General features: G+C 44.7%; 1 protein-coding gene across 2 annotated transcripts; it reads left to right on the top strand.

The window, feature by feature from the left end:
- Window positions 1–1,582: 1,582 nt before the first annotated feature.
- Window positions 1,583–8,584, top strand: TP53I3 (tumor protein p53 inducible protein 3). 2 transcript variants are annotated; one of them, XM_014521675.2, is made up of 7 exons: window positions 1,583–1,707; window positions 3,258–3,363; window positions 4,146–4,288; window positions 5,033–5,300; window positions 5,880–6,092; window positions 7,039–7,235; window positions 8,160–8,584. In XM_014521675.2, exons 2-7 carry the CDS (start codon window positions 3,351–3,353, stop codon window positions 8,346–8,348), a joined length of 1,023 nt encoding a protein of 340 aa, XP_014377161.1. In that variant the 5' UTR covers window positions 1,583–1,707; window positions 3,258–3,350; the 3' UTR covers window positions 8,349–8,584. The 2 variants fall into 2 exon arrangements, with proteins under 2 accessions (XP_014377161.1, XP_014377162.1); XM_014521676.2 differs by having other exon boundaries at window positions 1,588–1,707; window positions 3,261–3,363.
- Window positions 8,585–11,454: the final 2,870 nt, after the last annotated feature.

Genomic DNA, 11,454 nt, shown 5'->3' with positions numbered 1-11,454 from the left:
CCCCCCCCCATTCGGGGCCACAGGGGTTTGCTCCCTGGTGGGCTCAGGTGGCCGTAGCCATACCTGGCCCCACTCTCCCCCTCAGGGTCTCAAACCCCTGCAGGGCTCAGGTAGCCACAGCCATACCTGGCCCCAACCTACCCTCTCAGGGTCTCGAACCCAACAGGGCTCAGGCAGCCACAGCCGTGCCTGGCCCCAACTACCTCCAATGGAACACAAACCCACCTGAAGGTGAAGGCTAGAGTTAAGGCACCCCTGCCCGCCTTTCAGTGGGGTGATAACTGGCCTGGCATTTCCTGGGGGCTCCCATGCCACTGAGAGCCCCACCAGGCCACCTACTCCCAGCAGGGTGCAGTTTTAGGTCAGGACCAGGACCAGGACCAGGACCAGGACCATGACCCTCCTGACCATCCCCTGCAGCTCCTCCCTTACCTCCAGATAATACCAACAGCCCTGTAGCCAGGCTATGTTGTTGCCTAGCCTCCAGCAGCAAAACAGCCCTGTTTATATGGGCAACCCTAGGTCCAAAATGGCTGCCCTCATCAGGCACCTGGGGGCTGCTAGCTTCAGGCCCTTAAAGTGGCAGGGACCCACACTGCCCTGCCACAATGCCTACCAGCATACGGTTTATCTTTTAACCCTTCAAATGCCAATTATTATAATGAAAATTAAATCTACCAATTTCTCCTGTATACCCCCCACCCAAGATGTCATGCGTACCTCTAGGGGTATGTGTACCACCGTTTGGGAACCCCTGCTCTATAGTACATGAACATCAATATTTTTTTGAATTTCCTCAGAGGAAATGACAGCCTCAAATAATTACATTAATTAGGTCTATCTTCTCACAGTACTTAGGCATTACTGTTCTTAACATTGTTGAACTGCATGTGCAGAAAAGATTTAACAAGTTTCTCTAAATATAAGAAAATAGAGATGGTCACAAATTTTCCATTGGAAAATGCTGATTTTTGATGGTGAAAGTCTTCAAAGAAATGTGACGATTCAATTTATTTTTAAAACGTAAAGCATTAATTTCAACTTTTCAGAATGAAACATTTCTGTTTTCTATTTTAAATGTACTTCTTGTTCCGATTTTTTAAAATTTTATAAACATATCCTTTTGGAAGTCAAAATTAAAGCAAAAATATTCTATTGGAATTGCAGGGGTGTACGTTGTAGCCGTGTTTGTCTAAGGACATAGGCAGACAAGGTTCATTGCGTAAATCTGATACCTTTTATTAGACCAACTCAAATAGTTGGAAAAACTCTTCTTAGCGAGCGTTCAGGTTAAAATACCCTTCTCAGAGTTTTTTTTAATCAAAATTAAGCATTTTTCCCATGGGGCACCATAATAACAGGACTAGACCACCCACTCTCGTTACTTAGGGGAAAAGGATATTGGTTTCTTCCCAATTTCCCAAAAGTAAATAGACTTCTGCCCAAATCAGGCAAAGGAAACCAGACTTGTTTTCAGAAACGTTATTGAAGTTGATTAATAGCTCTGCTTTTGAATTCCCTTTTTTTCTTTTGCTATGGATATAAATACAATCTTATTCCTTTCTTCCCTCCACCCCTGGGATTGATAATAGCTGCCTCTAGGGGCAGGGCTTGGAGAGGAGGAAATGGAAACAAAGTGCTGTACAAAAGGGGACCTAGTACTTGCTCCTGGTTTGTGGGAAGCATTTCTTCCTATTCAAAAGAAAGGTGAGTGGTAAATCTGGGAATCAATTATCCTCAGTTTAAACTGACTCATTTTGCTGGCTTCAGTGTCCTACTGATGATCATACTACATTTTAAAAGCTGCTCTTGGTTCTGGATTCAGTAGTTTGAAACAAGTTTAGACAGTACATCTGCCCTCAAAAAATCATACTTCTTCTGCAAATATTTTACGTGTTCCTGCTGCAGCCAACCTCTGGAATAACTAACTGTTCCTCGGAGAAAATTGAAAAGAAACAGTTCCCCCCAAGTCTGTTTTATTCCAAATGCAGTTTGTTTCTCTGTGCGTTTGGAAATACGTCCGATAGTTGGTTTCACTATGGTCAATTTACCATGTGGTGTCTGTGGGTCCGTCCCTAGCAATAAAGAGAAAAATCACAAATATCAGTAGAGAGATTTAGCAGCAAGGATAGTACTGAATATTTTCTTCTACATTATTTTTAATTGCCTACCCTTTGGACAGATGATGTCCCTAGAGAGACCGTACCTTTCTGTTTCTCCCTGTTATTTATTTCAGTATTTATGTTAAAGGTGACATGGATAAAAAGTGCCAGGTATGTTGTTGGGTGCTACTGTGTAAGTTTCAGATTATCATAGGGCTGGCTTCCTTTGAGATTGCTGTGCTCAATTAATACAGCTCAGAGTTAATCATTTGGAGTAATTTCATTTATTTGTCATAAAATAGCGCTGTGGTGCCACCCTGTGGTGATTTTATTTCCACCCGTCTTATGTTTTAATTGTTGTATGGTTTCTATCATATTTGGCCCTTATCAAGCAAACTTAAGCATCTACACAACTTCACTCCCCCATGCAGCTCTGTGGAAGCAGTTCTGCTGTTCATCTGTGGCACGTTTAGGCATTTCTTGTGTGTTTTGGGCATTGTGCCTGGTGATTGTAAGAGAGAACTTTTCTGCAAAGTGTTTATAAATAGATTTTATGAATAGGCCAGTGGTTTTCAACCTTTTTTTCATTTGAGGACCCCTTTGGAAATTTTGAATGGAGGCGTGGACCCCTTTGAATTGTGTGGGTATTCATGTACTTTTGATTGATCATAGTCATCTTTTACAGACATTTTAGACATAGTCTGCAGACCCCCGGGGATCCACAGACCACAGGTTGAAAACCACTGGGTTAGGCCAATGGTGTTCAGCCTCTGGCCTGCAGAGCCATGTCATCCAGCCCATTGTTCTCCCCACGAGTCCAGAAATATGGCAGCATTAATTGGTGCTGCTGTGGGAGCCACAGCAATTAATACTGCCGCTGCTTACCTGCACACGGGTTTGCACCTGCCACATTGAGCCTATATGTGGTATCTGGCCCATGGACCAGCCCCATAATACTCATCATCCTACAAGGAGTAGGAGTAAAGCCAAGGATATGGTTAAAAAGAGTAGATTTGGGTCTTTAGATTGTAAACTCCTTCAGGTAACAATCCTGTGTCTTTCCTATTCGTGACAATACTGGGCACACAACTGGTGTTCAACAAGTAATGCAGGAGATAGACCATTTCTTTTCTTCTCTTGCCCACTCCATAACAGCAGTGCCAGGAAGGAAACAAGAATCTTTTCTGATCTCACACTTCCAAGAGGACTGATTCCTGACAACCTGGTCCAGGGAAAGCATTTTTTCCGATGCAGGATAAAGGTGAGCAGTAAACTGTATGTGGGAACCAGATGTCTTCTATCTTAAACTGATATGTCTCTGTCTGGAGAAATGCTGCCAGAGCAGAGGAATGAAAGGACAGCAGTTAACACTGTTTCAAACCAATCTGCTCCTGTTCTGCTGTGTATTATCTGTAAATTGATATCTGAAGGGCTGAGGCACACATCAGAGGTTCAATAAAATGTTGTATGTGATACAAAAAGGACTCTTGTTTCCCCTGCCGAGGTTTGTAAAATCCTGACTTTCCACTTGGGTCTTGGTCACATATTTTAAAGGCCAGCATGGCTTAGCTGGTGGAGCACTAGGCTCCACTCTTGCGAAGAGTCCTGTGCTAGCAGAAACCCACACTCACATGAAGCCCTTTGAAATTAGTGGGACCCCGATGGGCCTCTCTGCAAGTACTGATGTAGAACTCATTGTAGCGTTTGGACCTATAACTTAATGCTGTGTGAACCTTACTTTGTGGAGCATCAGGTCATTATTTTAAATCAAGTTTTCTGTTCTGCTTTAAATATACTCTTTTTTTCTTAATTCTTCTAGCCCCTCCTGCAGTCCTACCTACCACATTTCCCCTTTTTATTGTCAAGCCACTTTGCCTGTACTCAGGGCAGGACTTGAGTGAAATCTTAGGGGCACTCTGCATTTCAAAGCTGACTGGATTTATGCAGCCAAGCCAGTCAACTGACATCTGAAAGCTGGGCATGGATTGCCCAGCAACAAGGAGCTATGTCTGCTTCAATGCTTTCTTTTCTGTGTTGCTTCAGAGAAAATGTTAGCAGCACATTTTGACAGCCCAGGAGGCCCAGAGAATCTCTATGTTAAAGAGGTGATGAAACCACATCCCAGAGAAGGTGAAGTCCTCATGAAGGTTTCTGCCAGCGCTCTAAACAGGGCTGATTTACTGCAGGTATGTGTCTGTTAAGAAGATTCAGAGACCTGTGGGATATACTGCATCATATACAATCAAGTTCTTAGAAATTAGAAATCTGGAGTCTTGACAGAATGAAAAGGTAAGAGAGTTTGAATCCAGCTAGCACATGGATAATAGACCTCCAAGTAACAGTTTAGAGTGCTACAATGGTAGGTGTTTTGTGATTCAGTAGGTGTCATTTCTTTATCTGAGCTAACGTTGAACATACAGTACATTATGGTATTATTCTGTGGAGCTAGTGTTCTTTCTGAAGAGAGATAAAACTGAAGCTTTAGCCACTTTGGTGTGGTCTTTGCAAAAGTCCAGTGTGGGTAGCTGCATTCTTTCTACCTCCTAAAATATATAGGATGTCTTTTTTTCCTGCCTGATACTTAAGGGGACATTCAGAGCTAAATGCTTGTACAGCTGTAGCTTGAGCTAAAGAGCCAAGCTCTGTGGCTGGTGGCCATAACAAGTCAGTCCTCCACAGATTAGCATGGATTAATACATAGTCACCAGTGGTTTTATATATAAAGGTTTTGAGGAAAGAAGATGCTCAGCCTAGAAGAAGAAGATATAATAATTGCTTAGAAAAATTGACAAGGCTTAGAGATCTTAAAAGAACCTGGACTGAAATCTGCTTTCAAAACCTACAAAGTATAAATTAAGATTAAATAAAGACTCGTGTAGATCAGATGGCACATGGATAAATTTGAATTGTATTTTTTTCTTTTTGTGTAGAGGAGAGGGAAATATCCACCACCAAAAGGAGCAAGTGATATTTTAGGTCTAGAAGCAGCTGGGATTGTTGCTGGGTTTGGACCTGGTTGCAAGAAGCAATGGAAGATTGGTGATCCAGTAATGGCTCTGTTATCTGGAGGTGGCCAGGCAGAGTATGTCACTGTGCCAGAAGGTCATCTGATTCCAGTCCCTAATGATATGACTCTTGTTCAGGCTGCAGCCATTCCTGAAGCCTGGCTAACAGCCTTTCAGTTGCTGCATTTTGTAGGTGAGAGATGTATCTGTAAATCCATCCCATTCATGCAATTCGCCCTCACATCTTTTATTGGTCTTCTTGTCGTTCACTGCTGAGACCTGAATGTCAGTTGCCTTTGGAGAGCTTTTCTTATGTCTCACTTGATCTATGCAAGTCTTTGACCTTTTTTGTCAGAATGAGTGAGATATGCAAGACCTAAATTCTGAAAGCTTGGCTTTCTTTCCACAATAATAACGGACTTGGCTTATTTCATATTTACAAGAGAGCAAGGTCTGAGTCCAGGCACAGCAAGGACTCTGCTTCTCATGTACTGTCTACTGGACCCAGGCAACAAGGAAGAGGAAGGTACCCTGAATTGAATGAATAGGGGATAAGAAAAAAACCGTGGGGGAGAGGCAAGTTTCCTGTTACTGAAGTCAGTGAAGTGGCAATCACTTAAACCAGCTGTGAAGAAGTTTCCTTTATTAAAGGTGTTGAAGAAGCAGCTCCCACAGACTCGGGATAACTATTTCAGCTTGTTTATATTTAAAATACATTTAAACAGATCGTCATGCCAAGTGGGTGGCTCAAAATCCCTTTTTCTTGCTTCAGGTAAAGTGCAGAGTGGAGAGACAGTGCTAATCCATGCAGGAGCCAGTGGAGTTGGCACAGCAGCCGTTCAGTTGGCAAGACTGGAAGGAGCCATTCCCATTGTGACTGCTGGGACACAAGAGAAACTCCAAATGGCAGCAAAACTTGGAGCAGCTGCTGGATTCAACTATAAGGAGGAAGACTTTAGTGAAAAAGTCCTGGAATTCACGCATGGTGAGAATGTCTGTATAGTTTGAGAGTTAACATGCACTACTGAGAGTTATGAAGAGTCCTTATAAATGATGAGCATTCCTTTTGTATCCAGTGTGCTTCAACAGAGAATCTGTGGGGTCATCTTATTAGGTGTATATTTAGAAAAAATGCTTAAAATGCTTAGAAAGGCTGATTTTTTTCCCACAGGCTAGGTGGGGTGGCTCTCCAAACCAGTTGTTGCCATCTCATCATGTGTTTTGGGGGATACAGCATTTTAGATAAGGCCTAAAATGAGGTCCTGAACATTAGTGATCACTGAAAATTCCATGACTACTTTTCCCCAAGAATAACTGTGTCAAGGTCAAATTCTTATTTGAGTAATTACATTCTACCTAGTTTCAATTGGATATGATTGTCTTTACCTATACTAAGCTGCTATTCAGTACTGTGCTCTTCTAGACAACTACTGCATTTCACCTTGGAAGTGGCTGATTTCAAAGGAACTTCAAGGTGCTTAAGACCTTGCAAAATAAACCCAAAGTGATCACAGTACTTGTTTAACTGAGCCCTATTTTCAGGAGGGATTTTATATTCCTTGTGGACACAAATATTGTGTCTGCCTTATTTTTACATCCACAAGTAACGGTGAGCACAAATTCTAGCATAGTATTTAACTCTGGACATGAGAAGGTATCCAGTTTTCCTATGCTAGAAAACTGAGCTATTTGTGGGTACTCTGGGCATAGTTGTGTGTGCTTGCGTGTGTACACATTTATATAATTTGAGCCTGATCCTGTGGCTCTGACTCATAAGCAGTTTTGTTGTTGTCAGTGGAATTATTTCTCTGCATAAGAGTTACATAATTGGGATTGTCTTGTATAAAGGGAGATCTACTCATTGGATTAGCTTTGTTAGTAATTATCCCACATTTTGATGCATTGCTGAGATGTCTTATTTTCCACTTGAGGTTCTGGAGTAGGTGTTATTTTGGACTGCATTGGTGGCTCCTACTGGGAAAAGAACATCAGTTGTCTGAGTACTGATGGCCGGTGGGTTGTTTATGGACTGCTGACTGGAGGTGAAATTCATGGAGATCTGCTTACAAGGTTGCTTTTTAAAAGAGGGAGCCTGCTTACTACTCTGCTAAGATCGCGAGAAAAGGAGGCAAGTGATAACTAGCAGTCCGTTTCTGCAGAGTAAAACAAAAAATCTGTCATTCCAATAACTTTGTTTCCTTTTGATATCACTGATAAAGAATGCTTCGTCATGCATTATCACCCCAAATAAAACTCAAACTCTTACCACCTACCCCAGAAAGCAACTTAGAATCAAGTTATATTGTCCTTGTACTGCTTAGGACGTCCTGTGTCCTTGTACATCCCTATTGAAATTCAATTGAAATCGCTAAAAATAGAAAAAAATCCATTAGCTCAGGAGTCAGCAACCTCTGTCTCACAAAGCTGGGATGGTGACAGCAATTTGGTAGCCGAGGTAAGCGGCAGCATTTGGTGGCAGGGAACATGATGGCAGAGTTTGGGGTGCAGGTGGCATCCCACCTCTGAATTGGCTGTGCTAATTTGGCCTGCTACTGCTAAAAAGTTGCCAATCCTCAATTAGATCATTTAAGGCCAGATTTTTCACAGTAGCTCAGCTTCCACTTAGATACCCAGCATTTGCGAAAATGTATTTTGTGTGTAAAACATTCAGTTATTACAGTGCTTGTTAGAAGTATAACACTTTAAAATAGCTTATACCAGGATCTTAGACAGGGGAAGTTTTTATATAATATACTTAAGCAGTTTGGTCAGTTTTGTTTTAAACATCTTTGTAATGGGATTTCCAACCAGTTCTCTTGGGACAGAACTTCTTTCTGTCCCTACAGTTTAAATCTCTTGGAGCACCTGAATTAACTTCTTTCATCACTGGTGCCTACCCCTTTTAAATATTGTATACTATTATTACCTGCTTCCTAGCATGATGTTATTAATGTTAGAGTTTGAGAATTCTGCTAATTTTGCAAATAACCGGTCACAGTTACAGTTGTTAATTATAAAACATGCTTAAAATGCTTGTGATTTTTCCCTACATTACAAAGAACAGCTTGTGAAAGCCTTTACAGAGAGAGTGCTGCCACATTTCTCCAGGAATACCTCTCCTTCTCTCCAGCCAGTTATTGACAGCATTTATCCTCTGCATGAGATTGGAGAGGCACACAAGTTGATGGAAGAGAACAAAAATGTTGGCAAGGTCATCATTGAAATGCCTTCTTCATCCTGAAACAGGGACTTGTGCTGCAGGCATTGTAGAGACTGAATTACTATTGACATGTATGGAAGTCCAGCAAATGGAGTTATTGCCATTTCAGATCCCAAGTTTATAATGACTAAAAGTGTGGAATGATTATGGGAAGGGGAGTAACATTGTCTTTGTATTAAAAAAAATCCCCTTGTAAGGACACAGTCTAATAAAAAGAAAAAGACGGTATAGTACTGACATGATGACCTTGTGATGTAAACTTCATGTATTGCATTCTGCTCCAGCAATCCCTCCTTTCTCCTTTGAGCAACACAAAATTGTCATGAGCAGTTGTCCCTTCTGTGTTTTCTGACTGAGTTGCTGGGTTTTTTCCCCTAGTTTTCAGAAGTATGGTATGTCCCTGCTGTGCACTACATCTGAATCTGACAAAAATATTGCTGGTTTTTTCATGTTTGGTGTTAACAAGAGACATACCCTGAGCAGGTGTCTTTGAGGATTCTGAAGTTAGCATTTTTAAATATAATAATGCTTCACTAGTGCTCTACCAACAGGCAAAACCAAGAAAGGTGAAAGAACTTCTTCAAGTGCATATTGTGAATAAGCACAGAAATAGAGTAGGAATTTAGACATTTTTGCTCAGGCTAATAAATCCGGACTGCTTTATACTCAGCCAGGTGAGTTGCTCCTTCAGAGTCTCTCAGGGAAGGGGCTGACAGCAGTAAGTAACAACTTCTTGACCACACAATGCCACCACAATTAAAATCCAGTCTAGGAACATGAAATAGCCAGTCCTCAGTATTAGACAACTACATCTATGCCTTAATATGGCTACTGGAGAGATGAAATGGTGCTGAATGAAACCTCTCTGCTGCTTCCTTAGAGCTTCAATGCAGAGGAGTTTCCAGTTAGAGAAGTAATTCTCAACCAGGGTGCCACAGCACCTGGGGGGTGCCAGGAGATCATTTTGAGGATGCTGCAGGGTGCCATGCAATGTTAGCATTGTCAGGCAAGCAAACATGATTCACAAGATAAACCCAGAGACTTCAAATACAAATCCATAGTGTCAAAAACATTCAGACATGTTGCTATCCCTCTGAGCTGTTTGCAACAACAGGGTTGCTCTATTATTTTTCTGTTGTCAAAAAATGAGTGAAAACTAAGAGCTGGCATTTCTTGAGGGCTGCTTTGAGTCTAAAAGGACCGAGAAACACAGCCTGAGGATGAGGAGTGTGGAAATGGCCGTGTGCAATGAGAAATACAGCAGTTTTGTCCCTACCACCAGCAACTTGAGAGAGGCAAGTCATAAAGTAGGGTTGGAGGGGACCTCCAGAGGTCTAGTCCAAGGATCATCCCTGTCCAAACCATAAACTAAACCAGGGGTCGGCAACATTTTTGACTGGAGTAACACCCACTTGGCTCAGTGTACCAGACGCAGGGGAGCTGTGCGGGACCCGATCTTCATTGCTGGTAGCTGCTGCACGCGTGCCTCCAGGTGGATGGTGGGAGAGAGACCAGGGTTGGGCTGGCCCGGCCCCGTCTCACCATGCACCATGAGGCACGTGCACCCACCCCTGCCATGGAGCTGGCGCCAGGGCTCCGCAGCCTGGCACAGCTGTTTGCAGCCTGCCCACTGCCTGCTGCAGGTGCCCAGAGCCTGGACCAGCTGTGGCGTGCTGAGGAAAATGGCCTCGCATGCCATGCTCTGGCATGCGTGCCAGGGGTTGCCGATCCCTGATCTAAACTCTACATGAGACTAGCATCAACCCTGACACAACACAGACCTAGCACCCATTGGCTATGTGCAGGGGGTGCACGCGGGTGCAGGTGCGCCCCCCGAGATTGGCGGTGCACCCCCCTGCGATCGGATGCTGCCGACACTGCCGCCGACACCACCGTGGCCGCCCGCGGGAGCTTCCTGCTCACCGCTACCTGTGGGAGGTCGCCGTGCCCCCCCAGCCTCTGGGGGCATGTGTCGTTTGTGCTAGCACCCTGACCTGCCACCGGTAAAGCAAGGGAACCATGGCAGCCACTGCCCTGCTTCTATAAAACATTATCAACATGGGCCTAAGAAGTCCCCAGCTGAGGGCTGCACCCCATCTTGGAGGAAGGCAAAACCCCCATGGTCCGCACCAGCTGGGCTGTGGGGTAAATTCCTCCCTGACCACAAACATGGAGATCGGCCTGGCCCTGAGCAGAGCAGCGAGACTCTCTAGTCAGGAACCTCTGGCTTTCGTCCCAGCAGGAGCATTGGCACGGCCCACGCAAAGTCACCAGCCTTGACCATAGCCAACACCCGCTGCCTCTGGGAAGACGCAGAAACGCCCCAACGCATGTAGCAGACATGGGAGCAACGCCCAGAAGCATGGGAAATACCCATGGTGGGACATAGGCACAGGCATGGGCATGACCAGCGGCCGCCCAACCTCTTCTTGAACACCTCCGGGGATGGAGGGGACCCCGCAACTTCCCAACGCATCTCCTCCACTGGCGCCCTGCAGCCCCCACCCATGGCACGGCGGGTCCCCTTTCCAAAGGGGCTTTTGCTGCTTTTTGGACTACGGAAAAACTAAATCTGGAGTAATTCGTCCGCTGCCAAGCACCCCGAAAGGCTGCAACCAACAGGGCGGAAGGGGCCGGAGCCCATAGAAACCTCCGGGTACCGCGGGCAGGGGGTCGTGCATTGGCGACATCCTGGTTTTCTGCCTCCCTGTCCTATCGTTACAAAACCCAATGCTTTCATGTCCTCTATTTTTTTCTTCAAGAGACGACATATAGGCGTCCAGTTTTGAATCGATAGAGGACAGAGGATAACCGGACTGTCCTGTACGATAGCCACCCTAGTGCACCTAGCAGCGTCGCACCCTACAAAGCGCCCCGGGGCGGTTGAGAACCAGGGAGATTGTGAGGCGGTGAGGGCAGGGGGTGAACCCGATGTTGGCTTTATTTCCTCTCGTCTCTTTCGTGTGAGGACAGGAGGTGCTTAGGGTTATTTCTGAGGGGGGAAACGTCCCCTTTATACGGGGTAAGGTGAAGCTACCCCCTGCGCCCAGCGCACAGAAGCTCCAACGGCCACGAGCAACGGCTGGCTCAGAACGCGCCCGGGGCAAGGGACCCGGCGGGGGGGGGG

The sequence above is a fragment of the Alligator sinensis genome, unplaced genomic scaffold, assembly GCF_000455745.1.
Source record: "Alligator sinensis unplaced genomic scaffold, ASM45574v1 scaffold300_1, whole genome shotgun sequence".
Taxonomy (NCBI): Eukaryota; Metazoa; Chordata; order Crocodylia; family Alligatoridae; genus Alligator; species Alligator sinensis.
The sequence above is the reverse complement of the archived record's forward strand: the minus strand, read 5'-3'. Positions and strand labels throughout refer to the sequence as shown.

Bases quoted from the DNA above. Each gene is read 5' to 3' on its own strand.
- TP53I3 (XM_014521675.2), top strand. The intron at 6,093-7,038 runs GTGAGAATGTCT...TTTCCACTTGAG, and splicing joins AGTCCTGGAATTCACGCATG to GTTCTGGAGTAGGTGTTATT. The intron at 7,236-8,159 runs GCAAGTGATAAC...TTTTCCCTACAT, and splicing joins TAAGATCGCGAGAAAAGGAG to TACAAAGAACAGCTTGTGAA.